The sequence below is a fragment of the Dermacentor silvarum genome, chromosome 3, assembly GCF_013339745.2.
Source record: "Dermacentor silvarum isolate Dsil-2018 chromosome 3, BIME_Dsil_1.4, whole genome shotgun sequence".
Classification (NCBI taxonomy): Eukaryota; Metazoa; Arthropoda; class Arachnida; order Ixodida; family Ixodidae; genus Dermacentor; species Dermacentor silvarum.
Genome location: NC_051156.1, coordinates 228,975,256 through 228,995,212, shown reverse-complemented (window position 1 = coordinate 228,995,212; position 19,957 = coordinate 228,975,256). Strand labels below are relative to the sequence as shown.

At 47.9% G+C, this 19,957-nt stretch overlaps 1 protein-coding gene across 4 annotated transcripts in view; it reads right to left on the bottom strand.

Annotated features, from left to right (window-relative positions):
• Positions 1-19,957, bottom strand: part of LOC119446839 (RNA-binding protein Musashi homolog Rbp6) — a 648,548-nt gene that overhangs the window by 89,055 nt on the left and 539,536 nt on the right. For all 4 annotated transcript variants that reach the window (XM_037711402.2, XM_049664456.1, XM_037711403.2 and 1 more), the window contains one exon: positions 12,134-12,203. In XM_037711402.2, the coding sequence (XP_037567330.1) occupies positions 12,134-12,203 (70 nt within the window). The remainder of the gene's footprint in view (positions 1-12,133; positions 12,204-19,957) is intronic.

Sequence of the window (19,957 nt, the reverse complement as noted above, 5' to 3'; positions counted from 1 at the left end):
GTTATAAATATCGCGCACCGCTCTGCTCCCAACAAAGCAGGCCAAGCACGTCCAGCGAAAGAAAGAAATCACACAGTTTGAACTCAAGAGATACGAGCTCTGTTAGAAAAGTATCCGACCTTTGGCCGAAGAAAAAAAAAAAAAAACTGGCATAACTGGAGCGTTGGAAACCTAATCACCCTCAAAGTAGTCTCCTTGGGACTCCACACACTTCTCCCAGCGGTGCTGCCATTGTTGGAAGCATTCCGAGAAGGCCTCTTTCGGAATGGAGCTCAGCTGTCGTTGCAGCCATAATGTCCTCTCTTGTCCGAAATCTCGCTCCTTTCAATGGCCCCTTGATTTTGGTATACAGCCAGAAGTCGCAGGGGGCCATATCAGGAAAGTAAGGAGCCTGTTGAACTACAGGAGTCTGGTTTTTCACCAAAAAAGTCTGAATCAAGTGCGAGGAATGTGCAGGAGCATTCAGCATCCCTTTGGCCTTGCTGCGCACTTGGCGGGCCTTCTTTGGTTTGACGTGGAATGCTTGCACTGTGACGACTGGGATTTGGTTTCCGGGTCGGACCCGTACACTCAAGACTCGTCTCCAGTGATTATGGTGTTCATGAAGTCGAGGTCACTGTTTGTGGAATCCAGCATGTCCTGTGAGACTTCAACACGAAGTTGCTTTTGCTCCACCGTGAACAGCTTCGGCACGAATTTCGCCGCAACTCTCTTCATGACCAAATCTTCGGTCATAATGGAATGTGCAGAAAAAGTGCTGATGCAAACCTCTTCCTAAATTTCTCGGATAGTCACACGACGGTCCCGCATCACCACAGCGTTCACTTCGGCAATGACCTGGTCATTTCGGCATGCTGATGGCCGACCGGAGCGTGGCTCGCTTTCCACCGATGTGCGGCCGTCTTTAAACCGGTTGTACCACTCCTTAATCTGTGTGCTGCTCATAGCACCGTCCCCGAAAGCCGTATGAATCTTCCGATTGGTTGCCACTTGGCTGTCGCCCAGTTTTTACTAAAATTTGATGCATTAGCGCTGCACCATTCGCTCCGTCATTTTCCTCGCAAAAAAAAAAAAAAAAAAAAAAAAAAAAAACGACAAGAGCACTGCGCACTACCTCACTCAAACGCCGCGTCCCAGCGACTGATGCTATCGACAGGCGGGAAAAAATTCGCGCAAGCGCTTGTTTCATATCAATCAGGTGTTTGCAAAAAAAAAAAATTAAAAAAAAAGGTCGGATACTTTTCTAACAGACTTGGCGAAAGAAGTCGCTCTGTACCCTTTGGCCGACGGCACGTGCGAGTGCGGCTGACTTTATGGCATCGAGGCTCAAACCCTAGTGACGCAAGTCGCCGCTGCTGCCACCACTGTCCCCACCACTGCTGCCCTCGTCCTTGTTGGCTTCGACGATGTGACTTCCGCGCAACTCAGGTCGTCGTCAACTGCGACGTCACATGCGCTATTGTGTCGCAACAAGCGGCGGCCGAGATTGCCGGAGTTGTGCAGCGGGATTCAAATAATTGTTGCGATGGTCACGCTCGTCAAGCGCGTCGCTGGGGATTACCAACAAGCTCGGTGGCGGCACCGTGACGTGCGTTTATTGTAAAGCAACAAATCAACCGTTGGGGATGTCTAGATTTATTCGTAGGACAAAGTAAATTTGTTGTAATGAAAGGTAGGAATTCGTCCGGGATATATGGAATCCTTTGCTAAAGGATAGTGGCATTCGTCATAGCGGCGTCCAACTGTACATATACATATATATAGGGGAGGGCGGTCATGTGTGGCGCCTGTGTTATGCAAATTTTATTTTTTTTGCAAACATTGACCACCACCTGGAAACCGCCTTGTTAAACGGTATGGTTTTGCTGCAGGTGTTTAGGTATGTACATTACTTTTTTTTATTGTTTGCAACAAACAACAGGACAGTGCATACACAGAGTGTGTTATGGACGTATTAGACATTTTTAAAGTGCTTGGACAAGGCTCAAGCTTACCCATGAGCTTCCTATTTTTGACAAGCTACAATTTTTAGACTTTCATCTCACCCTTCATGAAAACCATGCGCCGCCTCCGTGCACAGAAATAATTCTTGCCGTTTCATTCCGCCCATTCGAAAACAGTCAAACGAGCTATTTCAAATACTAGCTTACAGTTGGCACTAGCTAGCTCTTGTCCCCACGTCATTCAGGAAAACTTTAATTTGCAGATTTCTAGGCCTGGCTGGGTGGGCTTCCCTACTTCTTTGTTAGCTTCGGTTAGCGAAGCTCTGATGAAGAAATTTCGACGTGAGCCTAACAATGCTTTGGAAGATTGTTAAAAGAAACGGAAACGCGTCCTGTTGTCATTACGTATTTACACAGAGTGGCTCATTCGTTAAAAAAATGTGGCTTCTAGGTACGATGTACCAGTAGTGTTTTCGGCTCCTCGGAAACTTTCTCGTATTTGTGCTCGCCTGATTTCCGTAAAAAGTGCCAAATGTGTAAAGAGCACGCAAAATGTTTGTTGAAAAGATGTTCCGTCGGTGTCGTGCATAAAATTCCTTTAGAACTGCGGCAAGATATACATCGCCTACGATGTAATGATCGCCTACGAGAGCATGCACTGTCAATCAAGAATGGCACAGGCTTACATTTGCCTTATCACTGCAAAGTGTGCGCGTGTGAACCTTTGTTGGAAATCACATGCATATTACGGGAAAGCAAGGATACGGTGGCACAGGAACTAGTAGAAGCGATGTACATAAGAAAGTTTGGTGACCAGTGTATCAGCGTTCCGTCGTTGTCAACTTACGAGAATGAGTTTAGTTTTCTTGCTGATAGGATGTGATTAGGCTTGGTGTCTATCTTATGTGAACTCATTGTTTATGTTCCTTGTTCACACGCCTGAGGTGAAGCATTGTGAAGCATCGAGAAAAATAAAAATCAGTTGCGAGTGTGCGCCTGTCCGTGTCTTACTTTTTGCGCCTAGAACCATTTCTAACAGATGAAGAACCATAAAATAATTTTCCGAGCTGAAGACGACGTTTATTCGCGGAAAGGCAGGTAACTGCGTATCTGTCTGCATAACTGCGTCTCTATAAGACGTTTGAATGGTCAATGAATCACAGACTTGACGCTTATACTGTGAGCGACTTGAGGGCCTGATGTTATCGAATTAGCGAAGACCAGCAGTAAAGCGCACTTATGAACGAACAGTTTTGTGACCTCGGTCACTGGTCATACGAACAGCTGCCAGCCAATCATGATATTGAACACACCATTTGCGTATAGGCGGCCGGCCAGTGGCAACGCTCCCTAACGGACAACAAAACGCATTTGTGAATTCGGCCCCAGGTTACCATGACAGCCGCAGTGCACTGATTTTAAAGGAAACAGCCGAATACATCAATATTTGAGGGGCGAACACTGGGAGGGGAGGACAAGTACGCGACCGACAATTTAAACCGGAAGCTGCGAATGCGTGCTTGCCATGGGGCACTAGGTGGGGGCAGCAAGGCAGCGTTCTTAAGGGGACACTAGTGGCCGACGAAGTGGTACATCGAAGCACAGCTTTTATTCAAACTCTTGGAGAATGCGACGGCCACTCTCTTCTTGAATTTCACGCCAAAGCCTCAGCGCTGATACGTCATTATGATGACAGGAATTCCAGTGCATATTATCAAACTCGAGCTGCCTAAACTGACGAAAACGCCTACGTCTTGGTTCTCTCATGGTCGTATCGTTAACTTGGTATTTAACAAAAATTGGCATCCTGTGACAAGAGTATGATGAACATAAATGATAGGTCATAACATGGATATCGTGACATGTGTGTCATGTAGGTCATGAAACAGCTGCCTACGTCTTGGTGTTCTCATGGTCGTATCGTTAACTTGGTAGGTACCATAATTGGCATAGTATGACAACAGTGTATGACGAACATTATTGATAGGTCATGACACGAATGTCAGGACATGCGTGTCATGTACGTCATAAAACATCCGCCTTAAGTGACATTGACTCAGCGAAAAGAGATTAACACTCAGAAACCACGCAAATGGGTTCTGACGTGGGTACTAAGTGAAGGAAACACTAACGGATGGTGGTAGAAGTCATGGTCATGAGCATGACTCAGCAAAAATGACAATGACTCAGCAAAAAAAGATTAACACTCAAGAACCACTGAAATCGGTTCGGATGTGGTACTAAGTGATGGAGCAGGCTAAAGGATGGTGATAGAAGTCATGGTCATGAGCATGACTCAGCAAAAATGACAATGACTCAGCAAAAAAAGATTAACACTCAAGAACCACTGAAATCGGTTCAGATGTGGTACTAAGTGATGGAGCAGGCTAAAGGATGGTGATAGAAGTCACAGTCACAAGAATGACTCAGCAACAATGACAATGACTCAGCAAAACGAGATTTACACTCAGAAACCACTGAAATGGGTTCTGACGTGGGTACTAAGTGAAGGAAACACTAAAGGACAATTGTAGAAGTCATAGTCATGAGCATGACTCAGCAGAAATGACAATGACTCGACGCTATATTTTTGGACCTCGAAAAAGCTTTCGATAAAGCGTCACATATCCTTCTCCTGCATAAACTCTCCCACCTCAACCTTCAACCAGACATTGTTATTTGGATCTGTGAATTTCTAACTGATCGGCTTCAATTTGTTTCCGCTAACTCGATCTCTTCAACCTTATCCCCTGTTCTATCTGGTGTGTCCCGAGGCTCTGTTCTTGGGCCTCTCCTCATTCTCATATATATTAATGACCTCCCACTTAACTTATCATCGAACATTCGCCTTTTTGCGGATGATTGCGTTTTATACCATCAAATAACAAATGCTTTAGACTGTTCCGCCCTTCAGGTAGACCTCCTCCAAATCCAGGCATGGTGCAGCAAGTGGTGCATGTCCCTCAACGTCAGCAAGTGTTCCCACTTCCATCGACGTGTAATTATGTAATGCCTTCATACTCCCTTAACCACTGTACTTTAACACAGCGTGAGACATTTAAATACCTAGGAATGCATATATCGAGTGATTTAACTCGGACCCACCACATTAATCAGTTAACTAATTCCTGCAATCGATTACTGGGTTATCTACGCCGTAACTTGTCTTCAGCATCTCCTTCAGTCAAACTACTTGCATATAAAACCATAATCCGTTCTAAACTAGAATATGCCAGTGCTATCTATGACAACCACCAGGTTAATATGATTAATTCACTTGAATCGGTTCAGAACCGTGCTGCCAGGTTCATTCTTTCTGACTACTCCTATAATACAAGTGTCTCAGCCTTAAAATCCCGGTTGTGTCTTTCCTCGCTCACCTCCCGCCACAAGAGTGCTCGTATTTTTTTATTCTTTAGGTTCTTTCATTCGCTGTCCACAGGTAACCAAATCATCATTCCAGCGCATCGTTTCTCCCGCCATACGCATCCCAATGCTGTGTATCTACCACGCGCCTATTCCACTACCCGTATCAGCGTTCTTCTTTTTTTTCTGCACACAGCCCGAGAATGGAATACCCTTCCTTGTGACACTGCCCTCATCACCGACATTTCCCGTTTCAAATCTCCTATTGAAGACCATCTTTCAAGTCACGCCACCTAACCTGTCCCGCCATTTTTATACGCGCCCACCCCTCATGCAATGTCCCATTCTGGGACCTTTGATGTATCATGGATAAATAAATAAATAAAGATTAAAACAAAAAAGTCGCAGTTTCGCCCGAAATGCGAAGCATCAATTGCGATAGCAAATTTACTAGTGGAATATACGAAGTAAGGATAGTAGTTTTATGGGCTGCATAAACTTGGACATATTCGCTTACTAACTGAATTAACAAGCCTGGCGTCAGCACGCTCAAACAAACATGAATAGATCACACTCGATGACCGCAGACAAGCACTGTCAAAACACTGGCGTGAGCAAGCGCGGCAGGAGCAGTGAACGAAGATTCGTGTGGTCTATCGCTTCAATGGAAACTAAGCGGCGAAAGCACAGTGCATGCAAAGTTAAGAGCAATGTGGAGACCACTTTCAAGATACCGTGCGCGCAACAGCCCGAAGCCGTGCAAAGTACAACTACGCAGTTGCTGGCAGAGTAGAAGCCGCTCCCCATCCCTCCCACGCTACCTTCCCGCTTTCCTCCTTTCGCGTGGGAGATTGAGTCGCCAGTTCCCCATGCACCCGGTCGCAAGATACGCATTTAGTGCCGCAGCTAAACTTCGCCTCCCCTCCCTCCCATCACCCCACGGCCTTTCGCACGACCGGAGACGTCGTGTTTGCTCTCCGCCGTGCGTTCGCTCTCCGTGAAAGCGCGCGTCCCTCACACGCTTTCACTCGCACATACAGCATATGGCGCGCGGCGACGAGTTTATCGCCGTTGGACTTTATACGGAACCTCACGGCGACGACGACAGCGACGGCAGGAATGCGCTTGGAGTATCCATATAATTGCTATCGCAATAAACCACTGAAATGGGTTCGGACGTGGGTATTAAGTGAAGGGAACACTAAAGGATGGTGGTAGAAGCCATAGTCATGACCATGAATCAGCAAAAATGACAATGACTCAGGGAAAAAAGATTAACACTCAAAAACCAATGGAATGGGTTCGGATGTGGTACTAAGTGATGGAAAACTCTAAAGGTCAATGCTTGAAGCCATTGTCATGAGCCTGGCTAAGGCTTTCGCCGTAAGGTCTCCTAGACGTTGCTAAAGGGGCTCCTGAGGACTCATCACGTGAATGTCATGACCTGCGTGTCATGTAGGTCATAAAAAAGCCGCCTAGGTCTTGGTGCTCTCATGGTCGTTTCGTTAACTTGAAACTTGATAGGTTCCCTGCACACTGCTTCGCATAACATCGATTCCCACAGGGCGTGGGATCTGCCATATTTTTCATACCATACCATACCTGTGGTTCTTTAACGTGCACCTAAATCTAAGTACACGGGTGTTTTCGAATTTCGCCCCCATCGAAATGCGGCCGCCGTGTCCGGGATTCGATCCCGCGACCTCGTGCTCAGCCGTCCAACACCACAGCCACTACGCAACCACTGCGGGTGCTACATGGCCCGCCCAGCTCCATATTTAAAGCGGAGCTTTATATGACTAGGCGAAAAAAAAAAAAAAAAAGCGTCCGTCCGTCGCCTGTGTACAGAAAACTATCATCATCAGCATTGGCTCGAGCGTCGTCATATCTTCCGCAGCTGGCTCGTTGGCACCCCTCGGGTTGCGCTCGTGTTCGTGCTCGGCACGCGCTCGTGCCACTGCTCCCGCGTTCGTCGTCGTCTTCTACAGCTGGTTGCGTTTCCCCTCATCATTCCAGCGTTGAACTTCACTTCTCTTCAGTTGTCGTAATGGGGAGGCCGCCTTTACGGTGGCATGAGCCATTGCTTAAGGGGGTATGAGCCATTCATTGTCTTACGTAACGGACAGATTTAATTACGAAGCAATTTAATTTCGAAGAATCCCAAGCGGCAATGGTGGGAGAATGCTGCTAATCACGCCGCCGAGCAAACTCGAGACATCGTACACAAGCGACAACGGCGGACAGCTGGCACACCGTCAGTGACGTCGTTCTCTCCGTCGCAGCCGAACGTGTATGTAACCGCATAATTAAGAAATACTTTAATGAACCCTCGGGATTGCCCCGTGATAAACACCGGGGCCGCACGTTTCAGCTTCGCTGGTTAACCATCTTCACGGAGTGGAAGGGCAGACAATTTTTTTTTCTTCTGGCGTATACGAAACTTTCTCTCACTGTAACAGTGGTAGTTGCAATATTCCAGAAGCGTAATTTGCTAATACTTCTTACCTTAACATTCCTTTAAAGGCCTAGCTTCTATCCTGGCAACCATAATCCTCGGGAAATACCCGTGCTTTGCGGTAGAAACATCACTAGATAATGAGATCCGCTGGGTTGAGCTTCATCACCGTCTGGCAAGACATCTCTCGACGCAAACCCAACTCTATTTATGAGCCGTGAGGAACCATTATTGTCGTCTTTCTGTAACTCAACCTGACTGCGCGTGTGCGTCGCTGGAAATGTTCGCCCCATTTTCGACGCAGGTTGAGAATCACTGTAAGCAAAGAATTTGTGAAACCCCCAGCAAAGACAGGCCTGCAGAAGGAAGCATTGCCGTGGTGAACTCCAAGAAGGCGTCGTCGTGTCAAGCAGGTGCCACACGTATTATACGCTCGCAGTTTCCACTCCGCTTTAGTTGACGATAGTTTTCCTTATCAGGATGGTAATTTCCCGAGGTTCATGCCATTATTTGAGGAAGGGTGACGTAGGTGGCGCTGCCACCCTAACGAGGCGCTTCTGCGACAATGCTCGCGAAGAGCAAAATATTTCCAATATGGCCGCCTTCGAAGGAGGAGGAGCGGCTTATTGATGGCTCGCTCCGTCATCGCGAAGCGCTCTCCTCGAACGACACAAAAGAGGCGAGGAGGAGACCAGGGGAAAAATGGATCCATTAGGGTTACACACTTGCTTTTGTGCCGAGCGCCTTCCTGGCGGGCTTCTCCTGCTGGCTCTCCCGCAATGCCGGGCAGCCTCTCTCGCGCTTCTCCCGAAGTCTTTTTTTTTTTTTTTTCCCGGGCAGGCCGTGCGCAAGCCGTGTTTGAGCCCCTCCACCAGCCCTTTGAGGGGGATCATTATTAATGTCTCCGCTGTCATGTTCAGCTTTCTGGGCGCCGTAGTTGCATTTGTTTCTTTTTTTGTGCAACCTTCGGCTGGACTGCCTTTAGTCGGCGGAGTGTTCCCGTTTCTTTGCCTTTTTGCCCACCGAGAAGATTCGGAAAAGAAAAGCGCGTCCAGGGGGAGAACGAAGGTCGGCGTTTCCTACGCTCTCGGATGATACTTTTAATCCCGGCAATTCTTCGCGTTATTTACTGCCGCCTCCTGTCCCACGCCTCCTCACTACGTGGCTTCACCCAACTCTAGTTTCTTTTTTTTTCTGCGCTGTACGCGCGGCTTTCCTTTTGTTCCCTTTTTCTCTTCAGCCCTTTCAGGATTTCTTCGGTTTTGTCTGAAATCTTTGACTTGGTCGCGTGTTTATCAGCCGAAGCCATGTGCCATTTTTGTTGTTCTACAGGCATTTCTTTTTCAGTCACGTCTCTCTGGAAGACGGATTCACGCCTTACTTCTATTTCTTTATAGCCAGTGACAGATAGAGCGCCAACTCGCGAGCGACGCCCAGTGGTAATTTTGTTGGAACAGCGCTGCGTTTTGCAAAGCAGCCGTGTTGCAAGGAAAAAAAAAATGTGACAGCGTCCCCGGTCTACTGCTACTCTCGTACTTTTCTCATCTCCTTTCCGGATACACGCGTTTTCTAGCGGGGCAGGGCGTCAATCATAAATTACGAAGGTTTCCTGTGCATTTTAAATGCGCTATAACAGTTAGGTTAATTGACCTGCGACATAGCTGAGCCGAAGTATTGCTCGAAAAACTGGGCGGCGGATGCAATTAGGCGCCAGCATTAACTCTGCATACAATGGACCCTGCTATAGCTGAGCCATTTCTTTCACACGCGCTGTTTGAATGAAATCCCTTTCATGGAGGTTATTTCTTTAGTTGACTCTAGTAAATGCGTGGAGAAGTGAGTCCCGAATGAAACGCTCTCATGTGCCACCCGTGTTAGGGCACTGCCGACTTTCGAATGCATGCGATGTCGGTCGACGCGAAAGCTCTCTGATTTGTCAGCCCGGCAGCTTCAGAGGCGCAACGCATTAGATGGCTTGCACGCCGTCCTAGCCAACATGTCGGAGGACCAGTACGGTGACAAGCTGAGCGCGTGACGTCATTTGGAAGCTGTGTACGTGCGACCTGTATTTATCGGCGGCACCGCGGTGAGAACTCGAACGATGTTGCCCGAAGCGGAGTAAAAGTCGTTACACCGGCACTGCTGCTAGTTAAAGGGCAACTCCGGCGATTTTTCGATGTCAACGGATGTCGATGAAATTCGCTGGGTCTGTTCCTCTGAATACCTCCGTCATGTCCTAAATAAAGCAGGCTTGAGAGTTGGACAGATTTTTTACAAATGAATTTAATTTATTGCCTCGAGCACCCTACCTTACCCCCTCCTCAGTTATAGGCCACATTGTGTATGACGTCAGGAATGGTCCACGCAGAGCATGCCGGGATCATGCAGACGACAGCGACGAGAGCGTGCAGGAGTCGACGATCGTGAGCTAGCGCTTGGCGTGAGATGTTGCTGTCGCGAGAAGTTGCATTCCCTGCGGGCGGGCAAGTGATGCGGGGTGGCAAGCGGTGTTGCGTTGTTGGCTGCATGAACTTCAGCCCTCGCCATCCGCAAACACAGTTTGAGCCGATGCCGATCGCGTTCAACCGAGGTTAAGCATATCACAGTGGCCAAGTTCGTGCGTCTGCTGCTTGCGGACCAGACCCACTGATATGAAGCTAATTAAGCTATTAGGATGAGGAAAGCTGCTTCTGAAGTTCAGTTTTGCTACGGATTTGAAATAAACCATTCCTCATTTCGTACAGTGCACACGCAAAAAGCTAAAAGCGACAACACGACGCGCAATCAACATCCGTATACGTTGCCGTTCTCGAATGCGGCCAGTCGCACTCGCCGGCGCTTCCCTAAATGAAATGTGACTACGCAAATCCATGGGTGTATTATTACCCATTGTTATGCTGACATTATTTAGCTTACGAGGTGCACTGTTTGCCTGGTATCCCAAATGGGCAGCAAGCGGAGGCCCCTTCGGTACAGCATGCGTAAACAACCGTCTCGTTCAGCTGCCAACGATGTCATACTTCATGACATCGGCGTTTCCGCGAGAAAACTATACATTCTCTAAATGAACGATCATACGCGCAATGTCCCAATCTATGTCTACTTTACGGAACACCAATTGTGTGCATGAAGAGAGTACGAAGAATAAATGAGCAGGCTGCACAACGCTTCCCTACTATACGCGGTCTCCCGCTCGCTGTTTCCGAAGGTGCGTGGTCGCACGTATCAGCGCGACCCAGAGTGATGTAACGGTGCTTACATGCACAAAATCGACGTGTTTTGATATGTTCTGACATTAATTGATGTCACCGATGAGCGGCTATCTCAAGCGAACGACGTACGAGTGGTCGCTGTACCTGCAGATGTAAACAAATGCACCGGTCGGTGCTTTGGACTGTCAGCGGCGTTCTTGTGGGATACAAATGCGGAAAGTCGTGCTCCACATCTTACAGTGAGCATGCGAAGCGGTTCCCTGAGAGGGGTAAAATACCTAAAATAGCAAGCAGCACGTATATCAGTGGTTAGGGCTACCCTTGGTCTTCATGTCGCAGGGCGATATGTTGCGCATGGGTGCTGGCTCTAGTGGTGGAGGCTATTCGTGGCTATTGAATTCTTCTGAATCATAACTGCCACTGTTTGACAGATCCGAATAGGTGGTGCAGCTTACATGCAATGTCACCCGAAGGTCCTCGAAGGTCCGGCGCGGTCAGGAATAAGCTGAGCGTCTGCTCTTCGCCGGTTTCGTTCACCCCGCGGGCGAGACCGGCATGCGTTGCGCGCCTTACCCGCCGGGGATACATTCGTGACGTCACACGCAGAGGTTCGCTCGGCTGCTTGCTCAGGTTTCGGTTTCGTTTTTGCGCTTTTTTGCTTATTTAAAATTATTTTCGAATTTGCGGAACAATTCTCCTATCAGGTGCGTCACAGGAGGGTCTCGGGAACCTAAATATTTTATTAGCTCGACATGGTCAAAAAATCGCCGGAGTTGCCCTTTAAGCCATGTTTATCGTCAGTATTTGGCGTAAAAACGTGATTTTTTTTATAGCACGAGATAATTTTTTGATTAATAACATTCCTACACGCCCATGAAACAAAGACACCTTTGTACTTAAAACCAGAAAATATGTCGCAGAGTTTGAAACTATATAACTTCAGTGCAAAAAAAAAAAAAAAAAAGAAATGCGAGACAAGATCCTTTTTTGATCACAAAAGTCGTTGAGAGAACATTAGGCAGAATTTGTGTCTAAGCATGAACAAACTGACCCAACAACACATTTTATTTAGCAAGTGCTAATACATATTTAAAAAAAAAGGGCCAAAATAGACAAAAGAAAAGAAGAAGAAAAACGAGATGCGACGCAGAACTTACCGGCACCTCTTCCCCGTGCCACATTGTTGGGCATCATGACTTCTTTGGGCTGCGCCTTCTTGCATTCAACCTGCAGAAGGACAAAAAACGATTTCGTTAGAGAATAAACCAATGTTAGTAAACAAGGGTAAAAACGCGCCTGACGTCCCTAGAATGAATGAATCAAGTAATACAAGGGGTGGTGGCTCTTTTTGTCAATAAAACCATTCGAGTCGGATAAATAGCAGCCGCATATTTTCGAGTTGCATCGGGCATATCGAACACGAAACGATCTCCTTGAATTTCCGGTCTAAATGCGACCCACCGAACGCAGTCTGCCAATGATATCGGTATTTCGAGCGTGTCCCAATAGGAGCATTCCCGTTGCCATTAATGATGGCGGTAATTTTCAGCGTGGATACATTATGGTGGCGTTACAAGTGTGGTTACGAAAGGCAATTGAACATTACTTTCAACTGCGGCACGGACTATCAGCAGCGATATATTTGCGCAAAGGTAACTCAATTTCGTAAGTTCGTTTCACGTATACAGTTCTTTGTTTCTGCCACTCAAGTGCCACCACTGCGAATGGGCCGGCACACGTGTCATGCGTGATAAAGTGCTAGCTTGTCCGTGAACCATTTCCGGGTTACAGCACATGTGCACCGTGGCTACAACGCTGGTACCTATAACTTGTCACTCAGACCAGAGGTGCAGTGACATATGAATTGCTTGTGTGATGCGTTGACCGGGACTTGTTCCTCAACATGCAGTCCTTTTATGATGTTCCTTCAGTCAGAACACTCACGTAACAGAAAAAAAAAGAAATAAAAAATGGAGAATACTTCAGACGCATTGCACAGTTGCGCAAAGCGTTGCAAGATGTCGCCGTCCGGTATCTCGGTAACCCGGGGACGGACAAGCCACGGTCAACCGACTCACTCGTACAGATTCTGGTGCGGCGGTGTCGGACGTGAACGAAAGATCAAGCAGCAAGCGGCCCAAGCCGGTGACGAGCGAGCCGGACGTCGCATCAAGTCGGCAACGGATATAAAGGCGTACATTATACGAGTACCATGCTCAGATATAGCGAAGCATTTGAATAAAGGCGCGGGCATAGCGAAGGAATTGCACTAATTATAGCGGAACATTTGCAGAGTCTTAAATAGATTTCGAGCTGATCTCCGAAGGGCCGCGAGAACTCCTTCATACCATTTCGCGGTCTTTGATGTTGTATGAGTTGCTCGAATTGACATCCAGCTTTTTTTCTTCTTTTTTGTTATAGAAGACGCTTTGCTATACTTTCTTTCTGTCTGCTTGGAAATTTTCGCGCACATAGGGAAAAAGAAAACATGAAACATAAGAAACTATACGCTGTCATTATTTTTGTTGACTGCTGCTAAGCTTTCAGGGAGCTAAAAACAATCAGGTAACAATAGTAAAGAAGGAACAGAAGCCAAAACACGTGTCGCGCTCACGAAGTCCCAGCGTCGAACGTGTAGTATGTAAATAGCCAGAGGAGTGCCACGTATGACAAAGAACTATAAAGGAAGGCGACATCCTTTTACTCGGAGCGACGCCAAGGAGCTTGTTGGGTAGCTTGCACTGTAAGAGAAGATCTTCCAAGGACAAACCAAATCTCAAAAGTCCGCACATCAAAAAGACACTTGACAACGAGTTTGGAGGCCTACAAAGTTGCTTTGCTCCTTGCAAAGGGAAAATAAGAGCCGCCACCATCAAAGCCGTTTCCCGTTGTCATCGTAATCGCCAATAAGGCTCTTCGCTTGCAACAACCGCTTCGCCTTAAATTGAACTGCTATGAGAAACATAGCGAAAACGCAGAGTTGTTGTATTTCAACATATTGTAAATTTAACATTGCCTTTGAACCATCTCTTCGAAGAGAGAGAGAAAAAGTTAACCACACGAGAGTTGCCGGTTTGCTACCTTGCACTGGGGTGGGGGAAATAGGGGTTGGAAAGAAAGAAGAGAGAGAAAGGAAGAACAGAGGAACTAGGAAAGAAAGTTTACAGCAAGGACATTTCAAAGTCCTCAAGTTGGAACTGCGGCCGGCAGCTTCAGGGATAAACTTGCCTGACCGATTCTTATCGATTCCATTGGTTATCTGTTAATGCGTTTCATTCTCCAGAAGAAAATATTTCAGGCGGTTACTAGACGTCTACCGCCTCTACCGGTTACGAGACGTCTAGCGCGCCAAAAAGAATATTATGCAGACATAAGCTGCAGTGGTGACCTGTACAGGGAACTTAAGCTGGATTACTTCTTCCGTGCCGCCTCCACAAGCGACAATACTTAGCTCGTCTGGCGTGCATTAGTCGGCGCAGCGTCAGTGTAAAAAACACAGAATTCGGAACATGACTGTCGAGGCAGATGTCCCTCTCTGTCCCCGTCATCGGTAGCGCGCACAGGTTAAGAAGGAAATTTGTTCAACGATGTGAATAAATAATATCGGGTTTTTGAAGCCATGAGACAACCTCGGCTATAAAAAGGAGCATGACATGATTGTTATAAATGCACTTTTTTTTTCGGCAAGCGCGTCATATGGATCTTGAAACTAAGGCATTGAAAACAAATTCGCACCAAGGCGTCTCAGAAGCCTGGCTTTTGTGCGAATATTGTGATCGCGTAGGATATTTTTCTGCTTTAGGCGTAGGCGCTCCTCGCAACGCGCATGGCAATGGACAAAGCGTGACTGGATGGATCGACCGCCTGAAATCCACTTATACGCCATGTTTTTCCACTGGTTCGACGTTTTTAAACAGTGTATCGAGCGGCTGAAACCATTACATCGTACTAATCCAAATTAACTTTAATTTCCACAATGTAATATGATTATGAGAATATTTTACGGGACGATAGTCTAAAGCATGCGCGAAGATTGCAACCCACGGTGCAACCCACGCACTGGTCAATGGAATTTCGAAATATCTCGCATCACCAATAGCATTAAATGTAGCACCAAATGAGTTGAATAGTAAGAAGTCAGAATATGATACACCTACTACGGGGTCTTTAAGTAAATCAAATAAAATTGCATATAGGGGATAAGTATACGGTATATTCAACGTGTCACCTCGCCACAGAGCCGTAAGACACTTTTGACTGAGTTACGAGGTCTCGGTCGGTCTCTCTGGCCGCGACTGTGGTTTTGTGAAAGCCAGATAAAAAATAACTGGTTTTGCTGGCCTAATAATGCCAACTTTAATAATTAATGCCACAAAAAGTGTATATGCAACAAATTTAGAGCGTCATCCTACGGGTGCAAGGTAAACCAAGCAAACGAAAATGCAGTGATTCCAGTCGGAGCGCAGCAGACGACAACGCGAGCATTCTGTATGACGTCAACGGAGCGCCGCTAGCAGCGCCGCCATTGGTCGCGCACAAGACCGTCAAGCTTTGCCTCCCTTTGCGAAACGTTGCGATGCGCAATGGAGCTCGTTCGCGATAAGTGTAGGCAGAGCATCGAGGGGACACACACTTGCAACTGATGTGTTGGCATATACTTACTATAGGCACTACATGTCGTACAGGGTGAAAAACAGAAAACAGTGCAACTATCTTAGCCCTTGCTCAGAAATTTTCTTTTTTTTTTGTCTATAGTAGAGAAATGTAGCGGGTGCTTCTGACAGTCTACTCTGCTACTCAGTCTATCAATGTGCAGAGGAGTGCGTCACCAGCAGCCCCTTCATTTCTTTACTATAGACAAAGCGATTGAATTACTGCGCAAGCGTTAAGCACGTTGTAATGATTTCTGTTTTCCATCCTGTACAATATGTGCTTATACGTATATGCAAGTCCCATGCCAATAAATCAGAAGCCAGCGCCCAGTGTGTCTCGTTTCTGCGGTCGACCCTTCTCGCAGCCATTCACCTACACTTGTGCAAGACCAATTAGTCCGAATTTCCGCTTTAGCGAATTCGGTCCGGAATAAGGCACACAGCTGTTAGAACATCTGAGATAATGTGCGGGCAAAAACGCAGACTGATAACCGATTAGCAAGAATTGGTGCCCCGACATGCTGTAGATTGAAAGCGAAACAAAAAAAGACTTGAGGACATTGCACACTTTCCTTGATAATGCTGGCAGTGTTCAAACACGTCCGTCAGGGTATGCTGCCGCCGTTGCTACCAGCAACAGCGGCACGTCGCAGATGGGTGTGTTCTAGGGTTGCCAACTCTCGACGGAAGGGGAAGGGGGGCGAACCAGACGTACGTGTTGCGCAAGCTTTCTTTTTTTTTCTATTTTTTTAAGCTATGTCGCGATTTCCGTCAAGAAAGGTGCCCAATTACAAATACACAAGAAGGTACCGTGAACGGTTAGGGCCTACAACACAACTAGAACAACGACAAAAACAAAACCGCCTGTATGTTTATATATGACAACGCAACAGAAGACACGCGAGAACAATGTGCAACCGAGCTGTCACGCATTATAAAACGGAAATAGGGGGCCAAATTAATTTCGTTCGTAAGTGCTGTTTCACATTGGCTGGGTGCTTTCGCTAATGATCACTATTGGCTACAATTTGCTCTTACAAATAGCTCTAGTGTTATAACTTTGATGCGACTTTGGGAACTTGGGCCACTTCACGGTATATGTCCGCGCCTAACCGTATTCCCTACCAACGTCGATAGCATCGGGCTGCTGTACTGAGGGTTCGAAACCAGCCGTCGGACCAACCGGATGTGCAACACTAGGTATGTGTCGCTCCTCTTTGAAGCCCTTCAGGTCGCTCGGTGTGCGCCGTTCTTCAATGAACCTCTTCGAGGCCAACTGCTGCTTGCATCCGCAAAGAGCCGTGGAAGGTCGAACAAGATTACTGTGGACGTTAATGCGATTAGCATTAGACATCATCACATTCATCTGCTGCGCCGCAGAAGTAAGCTGCTACATTCCGCTCAGCCGTACCAAGTGTACATTGCAGAAACTGGCCACTGACACAAACTGCAGCAGAAGATCGGATAGGAGCGTCTTTCCGTCGGCGCTCTTCCATCTTTGAATAATATTCCGTCCGGCTGCATGCACGCTTGACACACGAATAATTTCGGCGGTGGCAATGCGGTGCGTCGCTAGAGTGACTGAATGCTAATCGCATTATCGGCGACATTCATCGTGAGATGGGTTCTGCCGGAATTTTATTGTGTATACGTTGGTCCTGGTCTACTAATTGTTGTCCAGTGGTAAAAAAAGCAAATGTTAGCTCATTTGTTCATCCCGACTGGGCCAAGTCGAGACTCGGAACTTTTACTCAAACGTCCCGACTGTCGCGATAAATTCGGAACGGTTGGCAAGCCTAGTGTGTTCTGATAAGGAGGGCCGCATGGGGGTCTAGAATATAATTTGAATTTGCACGAAATTTTTACGGCATCATTATCAACTAAACCTAGCCGTGAATCGCTTATTCCGAGAACATCGCTCGACTGAAACCATCTTCCCAGATCCATCAGCTACTGTCACCAGCCACCAGTTGCGTTCCGGCCGAGCTAGCCCATTCAACTAAATTTAGCCACACCCCTACATAATGTCAGCAGGGTAATACGAATAATACATACGGACACTGAACAATAATTACGGGCTTTGGAGAGCCAGCCAACGATGATGACGTTGCTTAAAAATTTGTGTCGCGAGCCGCAAAACCTCGCCGAGCTATGACGTCACTGCGTTGCCGAGCAACCCTATACCAGCTGTGCAATAGCTTCGCAAGGCTCCGCGCTTAGACACTGCGCGCAGCGGGTCTGCTTCGCTTGCCATAAACGTTCCGTGTAGCAGGTGTGAAGGCGGGGTTGCTAGTGCGCTGGCGGTAGTAGCAGCCATGGGGAGACCGAGGAAGAACCGCACTCTCGAGGAAGAGGCCGCTTTCCGGGAATCACGCCGCTTGGCCCAACAAGAATACAATCGCCGGCGTCGAGCTCATCCTGCACAGAGAGCCGAGGAAGCCAAGCGACGGCGCAGAGTCGAAGCTGCGCCTCGCTTCTCCAAGCTCCGGCAACGCTCCTCCGCCGCCGCGCCAGCGATGGTGTCACTGCGCGTTGCATTGAGCAGCTTGCAACACCGACACCGCGTTGCAATGCCAACACCGCGTTCCAGCAGACCCCGCACCGTCAATGCGGTCGCCTAGCAATCACTTACCCAGCTTCGCCCAGCCATGTCATTGCTTCGCGCCTCAATTCTTGCTTTGCTTAGTCATGACAACACTTTGTGAAGCTTGGCCATGACGTCACACTGATTATAAAGATCATGTCGCCCAGACAGCGACACACCCAACTCTCGTACACTTCGCACTGAGTAAATGTAGAGTGTACTAAGATTAGGGGAGTGGGTCTAACGCAGGCTCCCCGCTGAGGCTTTTTTTATTCAAAAATTAGTGGCGCCACCGTCGCCTTCTCCTGAATGAGCGGCCCCGCGCTCCCGCCGGACGTTTGTCGCGTCGGAGATCCTACCGCAGCTGCATGGAGCTTTTTCGCCTTGCTGCATCTAGTTTTGATACTCGGTGGTGGAAACAGTGATTTTATTCCCCACCTACCTGTGACCAATAAAATGGAGAAAGAGTGACGGTAACGATGCAAGCGGCTCAACGACGACGGTGCGTCGAGCAGACGACAGCTATTCAGCCCGTGAGCTCACCTCAGCCAGTGGGCGCTGCCAACTTTTATTGGCCGGAGCTTCAGAATAAGGCGACGGCAGCGCCGCCGCCATGTCAACGTTTTTTTGCACCACCCTTGGTGCTTGCCAAGGTGTCCGCTGGGTCCACTCCCCCATTCTAATACACTCTAGTAAATGTAACATGGGACGGCCGAAGAAGTACAAGACTCCCGAAGAAGAAGCCGCTCATCTGGAAGCTCGTCGTGCCGCCAGCCGAGAACGAATGCGGCTATTGCGTGCTAATCCGGAGTATCGCGCCGAAGCCGCTGCTACTAAACACGCCAAGGCTGTGGCCAAGGCTCCGCTGTTTACTCCAGCCTTGCACCACTAGTGCAAGCGGCCCACTTTTTTTTAGCGTTACATCGGCGGCGGAGGCTAGCGTATACAAGCTTCGCTTGAAAAAACGTTTTCATTTTTCGCACTGAAGGCATTATTGTTTTGTCCTTGAAATGTAGCTCGCCCAACGCACCAGGTGCACAAAAGAGAATATCAGTTATGTTCTCTCGTGATCTCGTCATGCTGAACCGGGCACAGGTCGCACGTGGATGGCGCAACCTGTGCCCTGTTCTTCAAACTGGGCCGCCCCGATAAAGGTGAAACCGGCTACGTGAATAAGGCGAAAGAAGGAATCGAAATGAGAACGACAATTTCAGATGATGACCACGCAAGATGGGCGACGAAGTTGATGGAGACAAATGGGCTAGCTGGTGCATTTTTTAACGCTGCGACGAAATTAATTTCAGTAAGAGACAACAGAGGAAGAGACTGGACGGAGCGCTGTTCTGCCTGTCATATAGGATAATTATGAGAAAGAAGCGTGGGGCGACGAAACGAAAGAAAACGAAACACAACTCCTTCAATTTGCTTCGCAGTGTCAGAGATTAGCACGATTTCGATGAGCAGAGATGAGCACGCTGGCGACGCCTTTCGATCGCATGCTCTGCGCTCGAATACAGGGAACGCAGCCTTCAGCGTCGCGGATCGAGAGAGCTTTTAAACGAGCGCAGGCTCGCGATACCGTGCTAATGGGCCCTCGAGAGGAACGACTTGCAAATGCGTCGAGCACAGAGTGACTCGCAAGCGGCGCGCGAAATGCCGCGAGAGAGGGCCCCGCGCGCGTAAGGGATCTTGCTCCTAGGCAGGTCACAGGCCACTGCAGCACAGCTCATTGCAGCAGAACGCAA